The sequence below is a fragment of the Gracilinanus agilis genome, chromosome 2 (assembly GCF_016433145.1).
Source record: "Gracilinanus agilis isolate LMUSP501 chromosome 2, AgileGrace, whole genome shotgun sequence".
Lineage (NCBI taxonomy): Eukaryota > Metazoa > Chordata > Mammalia > Didelphimorphia > Didelphidae > Gracilinanus > Gracilinanus agilis.
The window spans coordinates 558,928,155-558,945,423 of record NC_058131.1 but is presented as its reverse complement, the minus strand read 5'-3'; the positions used below and the strand labels follow the sequence as shown (position 1 = coordinate 558,945,423).

The following is a 17,269-nucleotide window of genomic DNA, read 5'->3' as shown; positions in this document are numbered from 1 at the left end:
ACAGGATGATGAGAGTTATTTTCCATTGTCTTCAAGACAGATTTGAGTGCTGGTTTTAGTAATTGGTAATTTGCAAATGAATTTAAATCTAGTTCATGCCAATTTTCAGGCCATGGGGTCAATCCTTGAGTCATTCTAGTTTCCTCAATAAATTCCTCACAGTCCCTCTTAGATAACACTTGTCCCAAAACAAAATAAAAGTCATTAAAATCTGGATCATACATTTTAATGACAGATCTCATTTCTTTAATTAATTTACTAGGTTCATCAAAAAATGTAGGTGACCTTCAGTTAATTGCCTCAATATCTCCTTCCTTGAACCTAGTGTGTTTTTTTAAGTGAAATATATTATTGTCCCTAATGATAGGCAAATCATGCAGTGGTAATAGAGGAATTGGTTGACTCACTCTCTAGGGCCTTTTGTTCCTGTTCTAATTTAGTTTTTCCACTAGCTATATGACCAGAAGCTTCCCCTTGATGCTCTTGTGCAAGACCATAAGCATTTCCTTGTGCATACAATTCTAAAGTATCAATCTTTGCTTGCATGGTTCTTAACATTAGTTTGACCTCTGAGTCTTTAAAGAACCAAGCAATCATAACCTTTACACTATAAGACATATAACAGGACAACCATCTTATCCTGTAAGCCATATATCCTCACAACATAAAAACTGTTATATGTGTTATTACATCAGCACTGTGATGGTCAAAATCAGCTGTGCTATCTCAAAATCAACAGCTAGTCTACAATATCTAGGCACACACTTGAATAATAAATAAGGTACAAATAGTATAACTTGCCATAATCAATTAAATCCTCCATTATAATATTGCTAATCAGTGATACAATAAACCAGTCTGGTTTAACTACAGTGGTGCTGTTAGCTACAATGGAAAAAAGTAGGATTTATACAATACTTCTATGTTAAAAAACCAGTTCCCCCAAAAAAAGAAATGAGAAAAAAAAACAGCAAAAAAAAACCAAAACAAAACTTTGTCCAGAGGCTGCCATGTACCTAAGTTGTAAAATAGGCTTTGCCCAGTTTTTGTGAATGACTGTAGTCAAGTACCAAGGAGAGCTGAGTGGATGAACTCCCCCTTGGAATTCTGGCTGAGAGCCGATGAGCTATACGGTCCTCAGAACCTTCAGCTGACCCCACTTCCAGTTTGAGCCTTGCTCTCACTCTGAGCACTTTCTGTCTTGCTCAACCAACCAGCCCTTTCCACTGTGCCTGATGACATTTTTTCACATCCCCCATTGCTCCATCCAGCAGCCCAGTGGGAATGCTTTCTCCTTCCCATGTGTGGGGGAAAGGAAGGCAGGACATACCTGGCAATCTGTGGGTGAGGGGCCTGTTACTTGGCGGGGGCGTGGGGGTAGTGGGAGGGGAGGAGCACAACACTCAGTCTGGGAGGTGTGGTAGGGGCAGGGCCTGGCACTCCATCTCTAAACAGTTCACCATCACGGTTATAGGGAAATACTGCTTTTGTCTAATAATAGCCATGTTATTTTTTTATCTTATAGTAAGATATTCCAGATGGGATCACAGATCTAAACAAATCATTGATAGAATCTCTTTTAAGTATAGAATTCTAGTTGTTTATATATAGCATTGAAGTCACCCCAGGATCTCACCTGGGGCCTTTAGAAAATCTACCATGGGTTCAAGGGTATTCTGTGAGTCATTCTCCACTTGTGAGCCACACTGATGTATATTTTAGCAGACTAATAAAATTAATCTCAATTATTTCAAAGCAGTGGCATTTAATGAGAAAAAACAAAGTAATAAAAGTAATAGTAAGCCCTATCCCATTACTACAGAATAACTTAAAACACAAAGTTGCTTTATATAATATTCTCTTTTAGAAACATGTGACCTATATAGATGAATCAATAAATTATCTCTGAGTTCTATTTTAGCTAAAAAATTCAGTAATTCAACATTTGGACAGATAACATATTATTATAGCCATATAGTCCTAATGTACTTACCAGTAGCCTCTTTATGCATGATGATACCAATGCATTCATAACCTACCTTTTAATTTTATGATGGACAAAAGAATGCCTAACTTTTACTGAAATTCTTTTTTAAAAACACACAAGAATGTTTTTTCTTCTTTACTATGTTATTTTGTCATTAAAAGCTTTGTTATGTTTCCATATGAAACTAATCTACAGTTTTTATTTCCATAGTAAAGTAGAAATCATCTGGCTCAGAGAATAAGAGAAAAGAATTGGAAAATAATTTTTAAAGTTGAAAACCAGACCAGTGCTGTACTAGTATTCATTTTTATGTTCTGTATTTTAAATTAGATTTTTTTCCTAGCATTAAGAAACACAGTTTAAGTAAAAGGTTTGACATTCCAGTTGAAAACTTTGGATATTCCTTTAGCCTTTCATTTCAAGGATATAAATCTTCTAAAAGTATTTATATGCTTATTCATAAAATATATTCTTGGGAAATGTATATAAATCAAATTGTTGTAAAGTAAATAATTTTAAAATAGAAGAACTTAATATTTAGACCAGAGAATCTCTTTGTAAAGTAGGAGAACCCAGGCATGAGTTAACTTGTTTTATAAATATGTTATTTAATGTCTGTTAGGATTCTCTTAAAGTAAGGCTTTCCTCTTGAAATAGCAAGAAGTTTCTATCTTGTTTAGTTAAGGATACCAATATCCGTAGTCAAGAGTTTTGTAAAATTTGATAATATCTTAGCAGTTGCTTCCACATATTTTTTGTTGTTGTTACTTTAAGCAATTTTGAAGAAATTTATTCTTCCCCTCAAAACTTGGAAAAACATTATTTATTGGCCAGAATATTTGCCTCAAAAAGGATAATTTTAAAATTGCCTAATCTTTTCAAATGCTTTTTTTTCCAGAGGAGTTCCCAAGTGGATTAAGCTTTAACAAATACAGATTTGCTTATATAGAAGGAACTCATGTAGTTCTAATATAGGATATAACTCTTGCTAAGCAATGCTTGATTTACTGAATATGAAATAATTAGCTGGCTAGAGAGATTATAACGAACATTACAGACTGGCTGGCATTAGTTGTTCAGAATGAATTTAAGTCCTTTTATTCAGAGTGAATTTAAGACCTTTTTTGTGTCTATAATTGCTCACTCTCCTGCACCAGTATTGGCAGCTAGGGGGCACAATGGAAAGAATGATGACCATGAAGTCAAGAACACCTGAATTCAAATTAGCCTCAAATACTTACTAGTTATATAAGAATAAACAGAGCCAGTACCCAAATGTTATGATAGAGGAGAGATAGAGTCTATGAGGTGAGACTCTCTTCTAGCTCTTCTTCCCCCCACCGAATATATACTCTGAGAGACTTTGAGGGGGTATCACCCTGAAACTGGGTGACCTGGATGGTTGTGCCACCCCACAGGAGTAGGGGGCAAGACTTCCCTATAAGGTGAGATATTGGTTACCTCAATCTGATTCTGAATGAGGGCGGGGTTCACACAAGCCTCCTTCGAGGTCAGTCAACTTCACAGTGGGTGGTCTGGCTCCAATATGGAGGCAGCCAGACCAAGCTGTGATTCCCCTCCCCCTTGTCTCTCAGGCACTCCAGAATGCTATCTGACTAACAAATGGCTTTTATTAATATCAATATAGGGATTGGGGAAGGGGGTGAAGGGCAGAGGGATTTTGGGGTGCCCTCTTCTCTATTTATAAGGAGTCTCACTCGGGTGGGAACCTTTGGGGTTCCCACTCCTAGGAGTCTCCCCCCTTGTCCTTTCTTCTTCTGTTTCTGTTTATATCCTTTTCTATAATTGTAAGTTAGACCAGAGGGTCTCTCAGCAAGGTTGGGTAATGGGAGAAGGATCCCAAAAGATCGTTCCCAAAATAGAGTCCCAAAACTTAGCTGACTCGTTGGTTGAAGTCTTGATTGGTAAGAAGTGATGGGATGCCTTTGACTAGGGAATCAGGTGTATCAATGTCCAAAGAAAGATCCTCAGGAAGCCCTCAGGACCAGATTCGAGCTGAGATGTTCACCTCCTTCCTCTCTCAGTCTTCCACCGAAAGTCTTCCTCCTTCCTCCCGAGAATTACCCCCAATCCCAACTGGTCTTAACTGTTACCAACTGTCACCAACAGCCTTCTTCTGGCTTTTTTTGTCCCATCCCCCATCCTTACAGTTATTTGACTGTAAGTCACTTGAATGTCCATCTTCTCAGTTTCCTTATTTGTAAAATGGGGTAATAATAGTACCCACCTCTCAGAGTAATTGAGAGGATAAAATGAGACAATATTTGTAAAGTACTTTGCAAACCTTAAAGTACTACATAATTGCATTACTATTATTATTGAGTACTTTATTACATAGACTATTGCCCATTTCATTACTTAATTGTGAATTATGATTGATTGTGATCATGCTAATAATAGTATTATATCTTAAAGTTAGCAAAATATTAGTAGCTCACTTTAAAAAATGAAATATGTAACATGAAATCTAGCTATCACATTACCTGCCCCCACACACACCCATACACCCATGTCAGTCAGTCAAAAAGATTTCAAATAAACCCCCCTATCTCTGCCCCAGAAGCCTTCTTCTCATGTGGGCATCACTTCCACCCACCCTTTTGGACTTTTCCTCCAACTGGTAGAGTTTCTCCCCGAACCTCCATTTAACAAAGCATCTGTACCAGCCATGCTTTTTTCAAATTGGGCTCAGTCTACAACTCCTCAGACCACATCTTCACCTCACCTCTCTCCCTTTCCTCTTTTTAGTTCCCATTTATGTTCAAGCACTGTGAGGGCAGAAACTCTTTTTTTCAGATATTTGTATTCTTAGTGCTTAGTACAGTACCTGACACAGAGTAGATGCTTAATAAATAAATGCTTTGTCAGTCTAGAACATTTATTAAGCTTTTGCCATGTGCTAGCCCTATACCACAGGGCCTGAGAACTGGAAGCAGTTTGATAAAGCTTTAGATCAACTCAAAGCAAAATCATTAAGTGACTATAACCATGTTAAACACTGTTGTAGATACAACAGAAATATAAGATAATAAAAATTTGAGATTCTTTTGAGGAAATGATACTAATTTATATAAGATGATTAAAAAACAATATAAAATAGCTTGGCTTCATGACTCTCAGCATTGCTTTTCTTACCACTTATGCAAAGACTCTCACTCTTTCTTTCTTTATTCCCTTCCGTTCCCTTCCCTCTTAGAATCAATTCTGTGTATTGGTTCCAAGGCAGAAGAGTGGTAAGGGATAGGCAATGGGGGTCAAGTGACTTGCCCAGGGTCACACAGCTGGGAAGTGTCTTGAGGTCAGATTTGAACCTAAGACCTCCCATCTCTAGACCTGACTCAGTTCACTGAGCCACCCAGCTGCCCCCAATGAAGTTTTCAAAGTTGTTTTTGCTTCCAGTGTTGTTATAGTATAAATTGTTCTCTTGATTCTGCTCACTTGACTTAGCATCATTTCATACAGGTGTCCCTAGATTTCTCTGAAACTACCCCTTTTATCATTTCTTATATCTCAAGCAATCCCCCAATTGATGGGCACCCCTTTAAGTTGATATTAGTTAGTACAAAAAATTATGATAATTTTTTTAATGTAAGGGTCTTTTATGGGTCATTTTCCTTTTTCTTTGATCTCTTTGGGGTATAGGCCTTGTTGCTTTAGCTGTCCACTATAATAAATTTGAGGTTGACTTCATTTATGTGTAGAATTGGCCCTTCATAAGGTAGCACTAATAAAAAGAAGATCTCTGTAATTTAACTCTATAGTAGTTCCATCTATGCCAAGCTATGGTAGTAGAATTGGATCACACTAATCCAACACATTTGTGTAGACCCATGATTCCTCAGAATAGCTGAAGGATGTGATGTGAAAAGCAAATGAGGTCATGAGAAGTATGTCTTCCTGAATTCCTGAGCCTAACATCTTAATTCTCTCCAGAGAATTCTACTCTTCATTGTACCCAGTTCACATACCCCAGGTCTAAAGTAACGTCTCTTCCTTTCCTTTCATCTGTCTTCCTTTTTCCTCAGTCACATAGGGAGGTCTTTAGCTAGGGAAGACTATGAGTGAAAAATTGGGGAGAAGAGATTGTCCACAAGATACATAATAGAAAGGCAACAACATATATATATGATATATATATATATCATATATATATGTGTGTGTGTATGTGCGTGCGAGCGTGCCTGTGTGTGTGTGTGTGTGTGTGTGTGTATTACTATTAGGAAATATTTTGCCATCATAGGATATAAACTTTATTTAATTTTTTTTCTATGAAAAAATAATTCAATTGACTTTGAAATTGCTAAAGGATTTGGGCATATTTCTTGTCTTATTTTTTTTCTTATTTTCCTTCTAGACAAGAGATGATTTCCTTGGTCAAGTAGATGTACCTCTTTACCAGTTAATGGTTAGTACAAACATGAACTATTTTATCTCTTTTTTTTTAACCTCTACCTTCTGACTTAGAATCAATATTGTGTGTTGGTTCTAACGCAGAAGAGTGATAAGGACTAGGCAATGGGGGTCAAGTGACTTGCTTAGGGTCACACAGCTAGGGAGTGTCTGAGTCCAGATTTGAACTCAGGACCTCCTGTCTCTGAGCCTGGCTCTCAATACATTGAGTCACCTAGCTCCCCCCTACTATTTTATTTCTTATACTTAAATTTTTTTAGTCTAACAGATACTTGCACTTAAGTCATATCATCTAGATAAATATATGCTTTATCAAATAACCTAGTTATACTCCTTGAATCTATTCTTATTTAAAAATTAGCCCAACTATTTTCTCAATTTTATCTAAATATATGATTTGTGACCCCAGCGAGAAGGTTACTGCTAGCAGAGAAATAATGTCAATGATCATGAAAGCAGTGTTTGAAAAAAATTATTAGTTTAATAGCAAGGTGCAAGATTAAATTAAGTGAGAGTCTGGAATCAACTAGTATAGCTAGGAAAATTGTATAATAATGTAGCATGAAGTTCTAGATTAGAATAGTCATCATAGAAATCAAGGAGAGACATATACAAAACTACAAAGAGACAAAGAGAAGGAAAAATGTATAGTATCTGATGACTGGCTGGATAAGGAAAATGAAACTAGGTAGCAAGACAAGAATTTTTTAGCCTAGGTAAAAAAAAAATATACCACCATTATTATCACTATTAGAGATGAGAGAATCTTGAAGGACCACTATTTTCATATAAATTTGTAATCATGTATCCTGTATTTAATTGATTACAGGACATTCTAGTGAACATTTATGATAAGCAAAAAATTTGAATTTGAGTGAGAGAGCAGAACTTGAGAGAGATTTTGAAGTTACCAAGATAGAATAGTGGTAGCTTAAAGGGAATTGCAAACAGGTACAGGAAGAATTTGCAATCTATGGCATCTACGGTATTTTTGTCAAGAAAACACCAAATAGGATCATGAAGTAGGAAGAAAGAAAAGAGACAGAAGGGGATGTTGAAAGAAAATCAAGATACTTTAGTGATATAGAAAAATTCAGGAGAGAGTTTCAAGACCAAGGAAATGGTAGTATCCCCAAACAATAGATCTTAGAAAGAATAAGTAGCAGAAAGACTGTTTGCATTTGACAGGAAATAGAAAAACGTATAATAACCTCAAACAGTATTTCCCCTTAATCAGTCCTCTGAGATCCTAAAGCCATGTTGGCAAAGATGTGGCACGTATGCCCCAGTAGGCCGGGGGGGGCACTCCTTTCCCCCCTCCACCATGCCTGACGATATTTTTTTCATGACCTGTCCCTCCATCCAGCTGACCAATGTACTTTCTCTCTCCACTGTCTGAGGTAATGTGAAGGGGCTCACAGATAGCTTGGAAATGTAGTTTGGGCATATGATCTCTAAAAGGTTTACCAGCACTATCCTAAAGTATTTCCCTCTAGCCTCATGTTATTACCCTTATAAAGTTCAATTAAACTTGCCTTTTTGGGCTCCTTGCTATCTAATCATGCCTCTTCCTTTACCTACTGAGCTAGTGTCTCCCTAGCCCTGGCTCTTTGCTCCAAATAAACCAGCTTACTTCTACTTGCTTTGAGGCTTTCTTTATTTTTTCCACTTCATAAATGTTTTATTAGTTTGTCTATAAACCAATATCTTACCTGACACACAGCCTGGCCACTCCATATTCTTCCTCTCATAATTTTCTTCCCTTTCACACTCCATACTTAGCCTAGGCCAAGTGGTTTTCAATTTAGCTACGGTGCCAGCCAAGATTATAGGAGACTACTAGTTATAATATTAAGTGGACAGTTTCCTACCTTTACAGAGGATTCAAGTAATAATCAGCTTATCATCTGGGCTTCAAGCAAAACCTCCCTTCCTTTGTCCTTCTCATCTTAAATTCCCAACTACCAATATCTTAAGCAAAAGATTTAATTCAGAGGCATATATAGAGATGGTACATTTTTTTGTTGGGGAGTGGGAGTAGTGATCTATACATAAAAATGTACTTTTGATTATAGTTTACAAAAATTTTTAAGTCATTTTGTTGACTTACCTGTTTACTTACATATTGAAAACATACTATCAATCTTATTTTAGATGGAAAATCTGAATATGGAAAGACCATACACATTTAAGGATTTTGTTCTTCATCCAAGAAGGTCAGTAAATGTCGAACAAGAAAATGTTACTAAATCTTTTATGTCTTCATTGTGGCTTATATAGTGCCCCTTTTTAAGTTTAAAGTTTATGCTCATGGAAATAAGTTGTTTCAAAAAAATTTAATTTTTTCTAATTTTACAAAAAGAAATAATTTTTGAGTTACACTAGATTTTCTTTATGCTTATATATTTGACATTTTATTCTTAATGAAATATGCTATATTTTTAAAAATCACATATCAAATTATCTATAAGCCAGTGATATAGAACCAATCTTCCAGATAAATATCTACTTTCACTAGACTTCATTATAAATAATGAAAAGCAACATAAGCAAAGAGAAATTTAAAATCATCAGTATATTTAATAACTATATCCCTGAATCAAAATTCTTTTTCATCCAAGAGGCTATATTTAAACCCTAAATTTAAATACCTTTCATATATAATTATTTGCTGTTGAAAATATTTACATATAGCAGAAAAATAATATCTAAGGTGCTTAAAACGTTTTCCTGCTCTATTTTTTCCTTTTCTAAATATTATAGATTAATTTTGTTGGAGCCAGGAAGAACTTCCTTGGGAAAATGAATTAGAGAATATGAAAGTTTTTTCATATGTAGCTAACTATAGTCATAAATACCTACTATGTATAAAACAGCACTGGGCACTACAAATTACAAACTATACAAAATGCTTTCTTTTACTCTAGGTGATTTATGTATCATTGTCTTTATATTTTATTATTTGATTTTTTTTAATGGAGGAGATAACTTTCTCTGATCCCATTCTCCTACAATCCCATTTCAGTGCTTTCTGCCTTTAGAAATTACCATATATATATATATATATATATATATATATATATATGTAATCTGTGTACATGATATATCTTCTTTCTGCCCCTACCCCACCTTAGTAGAATGGAAACTCATGAAGAGCAAAGAATGTTTTCTTTTGGCCTTTGCATCTCCACATTTCAGCCTTGTGTTTGTAGGTGCTTAATAATTATTTATTGAATTGAATGCCTATAAAAATGTATTTGGTCACTGCCCCACTGAAACAACTCAGTTATTGCAAGTTTAAAATTAAGTGTTTTTGCATGTGCATATGGTACATATGTAGATATCTATGAGTGTGCTTACACATATATTATATCCTAATTACTGAAGCAAAATAGAAGTAAACAAGTGCAACGTTGAAAAGAACTTCACAGTAGCAGTGTAGTACCAACCACCATCCATTGTTGTCTATGACTTAATCTTATTGTTCTTGAGGGAGCCATGCACTATAGGAATGGGATGAAAGAAAGCTAAATTTGGTAGGGTTAAATTTAAGAATAGTGGATGCTGTCTCTAGAGTTACTAACATGAGCTCGTACAGGGAGTTGGAGGAAGATGTTTGAGTGAAGAACTGCCACTTCCTCAAGGAAAATTGGGAAGGAACTTTCAGTCACATCACCAAGATACTCCCCTCCCAAATCTACATTACACTAGAAAAAGGAGAAAAGAGGCAAAGACTCTTCCTGTACTTCAGACTCCACTCCTTAAGTCAGTTTTAGAGTGGGCTGAAATTTATGTTTTAATTATTTTTAGGAAAGATAACATAAAATAAATAAAATTATCAGAAATATATGCCTACTTAAGTGCTAAGTAGTAATTTGTTCCCTTTTAAAGTATATGCATACCTTTAGTAGATGTAACTGAAATGTAATCATAGACTAAGGTAGTATAAAAATAAGATTGGGTGAGCAATGCAAGGCTCAGGGAACACTAAATAGACTCTTGTTTATGAAAAATAAAATATATATAAAGGAAAAGGATTTCTAATTCTAAGGGATTCTAACTCCACCCAAATAAACTCCCAGGTCCTGCAAGGAACTGCTTCTCCTATGGTTCACAGGCTATGCTAATCCTCCCTGATCTAACTAACCAAATTTATACTATTCTAAATAAACCTAACCACTCTAATTCTTAACTTCGCCTGTAAGTTATAAAGATAACCAAGGCTACCTGGTTGAGTCTTCACAATAATCAAGTTAGGACTCTGAGCCTTCACAGACTCAGAGTCCAAACCAAAGACCAGGTTTTGTTTGTTTGTTGTTTTTTTTTTTTCAGTTTAACCAATCTATAGACAGTAACAGATAAATGAATAGTGTTTCCCAAGTTGGAAAAGAAAACACTCCACTCCTTCAAGTCTTTCCCTCAGACTGAGATAGAGAGAAGCAAAGATGTTACCTTCTCCAGCTCTAAAAGAGAAGAAGCTGCGTATGGCTCTGTTGACTGCCAGAAGCCACTCCTGGAATGCCACACCCATCCAGTGAAACTGCCATAGAATAATGGTTATAACTGCCATCAGTTGAACTTAACACTCTTTCAGTTCTATTTGAAACTCTAATTCTTTCTCAAGCCAGCAGCTTCTCTACTTCTTATCTCTAAACTAATAAAACAATACTTATTTTCTAATATCATCCTTATAGTTTAGATACACACACATACACACAGATGAATCCATTCTTCTCTATTTAAGTCACTTAATGTTTCAATGCCTTAGTTTCTTCATCTATAAAATAGAGATAATACCTATACTACTTACCTTATTGTATTGTTATGAGGAAAAAATACTTTTCACATCTTAAGAACCTAAATAAATATGAGTTAATATTATTATTCTGTAAAGCAGCTGTCCTGCTAAGCATCATTGAATTAGTTTCAATTATGGCATGTACAAAAGTAATAAAACTGTTTTCATTGTTATTACTCCAATTGAATATTTGCTAATTCATATGATCTTTCCTCTCAGTCTGAACTGAACCAAGGAAGTTTTATATTTACATTTTATAAGAAAAGGAAAACTATGCCTCATCAAGTCATGAAACTTTAGATTTTCCAAATCACTCAACTCTTGATGTATAGCACAAATTCATAATGTGTGACCTTTATATTGTTTTAGCCTAATTGTATTTTCTTTTTGTTTTACAGTCACAAATCAAAAGTTAAAAGTTATCTTAGATTAAAAATGACATATGTACCTAAAGCCAATGGATCTGAGGATGAAAACACAAATCAAGCTGAAGAGCTAGAGGTGGTGAGAATTTTTAATTTGTTAATATAAAAATAAAATATATTTCCTATTTCTTAATATGATCAAGAATAAACAACTGTAGTCACTTAATTTGTTTGGAAGAAAATAGGTTAATCTGGAAAATAAATTTACTTTTTCCATAAATTCATGAGAAGGCCCATTTGTTTCAAATACTTATACATTGCTATTGCTGATTAAATTTTTTAGTGCAGTGATGAGGAAAGATCTAGTATATGTAAGTGAATATATTTCCTGAAACTAAGTTACAAAATAAAGTTACGTCTTATTTTCTGGTTTTATAAAAGATTTTCTGAAACTCTGCCATATTCTCTTACATTAAAACAGTACCAAAGATTAATATTTCTTAGTTGTGTGATTTTTTAAAAAGAACATCAACAAATTGTGAGATAATTTCCTCAAAAATTTTTAAGGCTATTTTTTAAAAAGCAAATTAACTTCTTAAAACTTTTTTATGGTAATAATAATTAAATAGCAAGATGGTACAAATGGATGAAGGGTTGGACTTGAAATCAGGAATGAGTTTATATCTTGGTTTGGACACTTATGTTTATGTGACTCTGTTGGGGATTAAATATAGGAGGTGATCTTTAGATTCTTTCAATCTCCACTTTCCCTCTTGTTCTAGAATGTCAGGACAGTTTTCTTGGATAATTTCCTGTATGCTGCTCTCCAGGCTTTTCTTTTTGTCATGATCTTCCATCTTCTGGTAGTCCAATAATTCTCAGATTTTCTCTCCTGGATCTATTTTCAAAGTCTGTGGTTATGTCCATGAGGTTTTTCATATTTTCCACAATTTTTTCATTCTTTTGATTTTGTTTTATATATTCTTGCTGTCTTGTGAAGTCATTTGCTTCTAGTTGTTGGATTCTGATTTTTAGACTGAATTTCTTCCCTGGCTTTTTGGTCATCCTTCTCTTTCTTGTCTGATTTTCTTTGTAGGTCATCTTTAACTTTCTTTGCCTTGTTTTCAAGCTGGTTGGTTTTGGCTTTCAAGACACTATTTTCTTGTTTAAGTTCATATATTTTCTTTTCCCTATTGTCTTTAGCCTCTGTTGATCGTTTTTTGAATTTTTGAGCTAATTGAATTTTGAGTTCTTGAGTTAATTGAATTTTGAGTTCTTCCAAAGCCTGTGCCCATTTCACTGTGGTTTCTGTGTTTTTTATTGGTGTTCCTTGATCTTCCTCTGATCCATTTGCTTTTTGTTCAATTTCTGGATAGAAGTTGTCAATTGTAGTTTCTTTTTTCTTTTTCTGTTGTTTACTCATATTTTTTCATTCTTACCCCCCTCTAATTGGCTGTAATCTTGTTCCTTTAATCATTTTTTCTTTTATTTGTAGGTTTAGGTTTTTCAGTCCTGGAAGGGCTTCTTCTCTATTTGGGTTAGTGGGGCCTGATGCCAGATCTTCCCCAGTTGGTAGTAAAAGCTAAAGATGTGATTTGGGCTTTCACTGCAGTTTGTGGGGGACGGATGTTGGGGCTTCTCTGCCCTCTGAAGACTTCTTATCTTCTATATTGATAGGATTAAGCCAGGGTTGGGTTGATCTGCAGAGCTCAAAGTGCTCTAAGGTCAAAACCTTGAGAAAAAGGGGGGCAGTGCAAGATGGAGAATTTGTTTGCCCTCTCTGGGTTTCTCCCCCAGACACCTCCTTGCCCTCTGTGATCAGAGCCTTAAGTCTGGCATAGCACTACCTCTGGACTAGTGTCCCTGCCCACCCCAAGATTCCAGGATCCACTGGAGACTCAGCACATTAGGTGGGGGGGGCCTGGGAATCTTCCTCCTTTCTTTCCCCTCCCACCAGACAGTTAAAAGAATTCAGGCTTTTTATCTCTTTTTTTTCCATGCACCTTTTAAGTTGGGTTCAACAGGAGGATCTCCCAGCTCTGTTCTGTTGTTAGATTTGGTTTTCTGTCACCTCAAAGTCCTTTGTCCTTGATTGGTGTTGAAGGGTTTACAGAGGTCTGGAGCCTTGCTGCTTCTAAGCCACCATCTTCCCAGAATCCCTGTTTATGTGACTCTGGGAAAGTCATTTAACTTCTGTCTCGATTTCCTCATCTATAAAATAGGGATATAGTACCTACCTCCTAGGGTTGTTGCAAGGATCAAATGAGATAATATGTGTAAAGTGCTTTGGAAACATAAAACACTATGTAAATGCTGGCTGCCATTATTATTATGATGCTTCTAGTTAAGGATCCAATATAAAACCTTTGGAGAATGGCAAATTGTGAGATGTGGTTGGAACCTACAGTGCAGCAAATAGCATGAGGGAATATTAGAAGTTATATGGCAATAAAGATGAATTGTAACCAAGCTGTAGAGAGGCTTGAGAGCCAAGATAAGAAGTCTGAGTAGATGATGGGGAGTTTTTTGAGGTTTTTGGACAATGGAAGGATAGGAGAGTTATGTTGATATTAGGAAGATTAATCTGACAGCATTGTATTGAGATACACTTGAAGGCAAGCATACCAGTTAAGAAGTTGTAGCAATAGTCTAGGTAAGAGGGGTTAAAGGCCTGAATGAGAACTCTGACAAAAGGAATAGAAAAGAGGAGACAAATGGGAAGATATTATGAAAATGGAATCAACTGACTGCATGGGCAGGAGAGGGACAGTTAAAAAATACTCAAGCTTGGTTGATTAAGTATCATATATAGAAATTTGAAAATGAAGAGGACAAAATGGTTTTGGCAGAAAGGTGGTAAATCAAGTTTTGGACTTTGGATGGGAAAAGAATATTCAGGTAGATATCTATCTATATCTATCTATCTGTCTGTCTGTCTACACACACACACACACACACACACACACACACACACACACATATTAGACTAACTCAAAAAAGAATTTGAGTCTGAAAATATAAGTTTGGTACTCATATATATCAAAGGTGATAATTAAAACTCTGAATTTGAGTTCTCTTCTGAGGCTTGGTAACACTAGGAAAATCATGAACTCTTTAGGACACTGTTTTTTCATTTTAAGGAGAAGAAAGGATTTTTGGATCATCTGACTTCACAAGAACCTTCCAGCTTTAAAATTTTAATTCTAATTAATAGAAGTGGCAGAAAACATTTTACTTGGGCACCATCTATAGGAGCACTGTCTCTGAGACATGCCATTCATTTAACAAGTGTTTGAGTGCCTGTGTAGAAAGTGCTGAATCCCTATAAGGGTTCCTTTTAAGCATCTTTCATTGCAACAATCCTTTATTTTCCCAAGATTCTCCTTAATAATTGTAGCTTATGTGTCTGTTTTCTCATTTTAAAAGTATATATTAGCAGATACTCACTTCTCCAGATTATTATGTTTGGATTAGACTTACTTCTATAGTAGAAAGACCTATGACAAGTATATGTTGCTTTCCTTAATCCACATTCACATCTCCATTTATTTGTATTTTCATGAAAAATTATTTTTTACAAACAAGATATTCAGATAATGTACATTTATCATTAGGTAGTAGTTTCTCTATTTGGTAGTTTTATAGAGAGTGTAGAATGATGGAATCTTATTCAAAATGAGGCATGACTACCTGTAAAGAAAGAAAACTATTTTTTTGGTAGCTTTACAAATTATTCCTAGCAGCACTTAATTATTTAGTAAAACTGCTCCAAGTTTTCCCACATAAAGATTTTTTCATAGGTATGTTACTTATAGTTCAGACATTATAGGCAGATTTGTTTTCCTTCATTTTGTGGTCTTATGGGTTGATGTCTGATCTTCTTCAAAAAGCACCTTATAATTTCAGTGGATGTAAACATGTAGACATTTATTTATGAGAGGCCTCAGGAATTTCAGCAAACATATCTGCTTTTATTCATTACTTGTATAATCCATAACCAGAATAGCATTTGTCAATTCCTCTGGTCTCCAGTTTGTGACTGTAAATATAATACTTTAGTGTAGAAAAATAAACTAGTTATAAGTTTATAAAAGAGGTTCGTGTTATTCTAGTGTTCAGTTAACATTGCTTATAGAGAAATGAGTAGCAATTTTTAAGAGAGGACAGTTTAAACTTTAATTTATTTGTAAATGTATATTAAGTCTCATAACATACTTGATAAAAAGCTTGTTTCTTAGTCAGGAATACCTGGTTTCAAATCCTGCCACTGAGAGCTATTGGTTTTGTGTCATGAGCAAATTATTTTAACTTCTAAGGACCTCAGGCAGATTATAAATTGCAGAATAGTTGGGAAGTATAATATTATAACACTTCCTGGGGTCCATGTTGAGAATAAACATTCACTACACAGATCCCCAAGGACCATAATATGATAACCCTTCAGTATTCAATTGATTTGAAAGAAGAATCACCTGAAAAATGCATACAAATCTAGTATTAATCTAATTTCTTTAATCCTTTTCTAGTGCTTTCCTTTTTTTCTTCAATTTTCAAGGCATGTGTGGTAGAATTCTCTCTTTTTAAGCACCAAACCCAATTTCACCCAATTTGCCTTTTCTATTCTTTTGGTTTTGTGAAGCGAATACCTTTTCTTCCCTTCCTTATCTAAAAATATTCTATATAAATATAAGATCTATTACTATAGATATCAAATGTCTTTAGTTAGTTAGATTCAGGAAGGTTTTTAAATATTTAAAAACTCAAGGGCAAATATACTAAGACATTTCATAGTGTAATAGAGAGAAAAAACACCAAATTTGAAGTCAGAGAATTTGGATTTGAATCCTGCATCTCACTTCCTACCATTGTGACCTTGGGCAAGCAAGATATTTAATATGTATCTAAGTTAGTGTATCATAGTGTAAAAGGGAGATTATAGATATTTTATAGATATATATTTAAGGTGTGGCCACCAGGAATCAATAGTTCAGATTGATTCCATAATTAAAATAGACCCAAGTCAGGACAGGGTTTAAGGTAGTTTATTTACAAGTAAGAAGGTAGAAGGTAGGGAAATAGAGAGAGGGAGAGGCTAGCCCAGGTCTACCTGAGGCCAGGAGGAGAGAGGATTGGAAGACTAATTAAACTAGGCTACAAGCTGCAAGGCCTTAGCAATCAGAGAGGCAAGAAGCCTACTTAAGGTAGAGTCTGGAAACGCCAAGGTAGGCCAAGGAAGTCAGCCTAACTTACCCACTTGACAGTTCAGAGTGGAAGCAGCCTGAGGTCTCAGCCTAGATCCTTCAGCACCAAGTTCAAAGCGGGAACTGCCCCAATGGGAAGTAACCAACATACTTGAAGAGATAGTATCTCTAGTCACTTCCTGTGGGTCCACCTCTAATTCAAGTGGACAAATGGCAGTCTCTGTACTGATTTGGACTGCCCAAAGGGCAGTCCCTTGTTCTTGATTTGTTACTTATTTTCACGTGTGGGTAACTCATCTCCCCTCCCCACTAAGGGAGGTGGGGATGATATTATCTCTGGTGAGTAGAGTTTTGACTATGAATGGGCTAGAGCTAATTCCATTTACACAATAGAAGATAACAAGTAGGACTTGGTATCACAAAGACCTGGATTCCAATTCCTATTCAAATACTTACTAGCTATTTAACCCCAGGCAATTTGCTTAAT

At 35.3% G+C, this 17,269-nt stretch overlaps 1 protein-coding gene across 1 annotated transcript in view; it reads left to right on the top strand.

Annotated features, from left to right (window-relative positions):
• Positions 1 to 17,269, top strand: part of NEDD4 (NEDD4 E3 ubiquitin protein ligase) — a 99,479-nt gene that overhangs the window by 21,940 nt on the left and 60,270 nt on the right. The window contains 3 exon segments of the mRNA XM_044660105.1: positions 6,363 to 6,413; positions 8,573 to 8,634; positions 11,615 to 11,717. Coding sequence (XP_044516040.1) covers positions 6,363 to 6,413; positions 8,573 to 8,634; positions 11,615 to 11,717 — 216 coding nt within the window.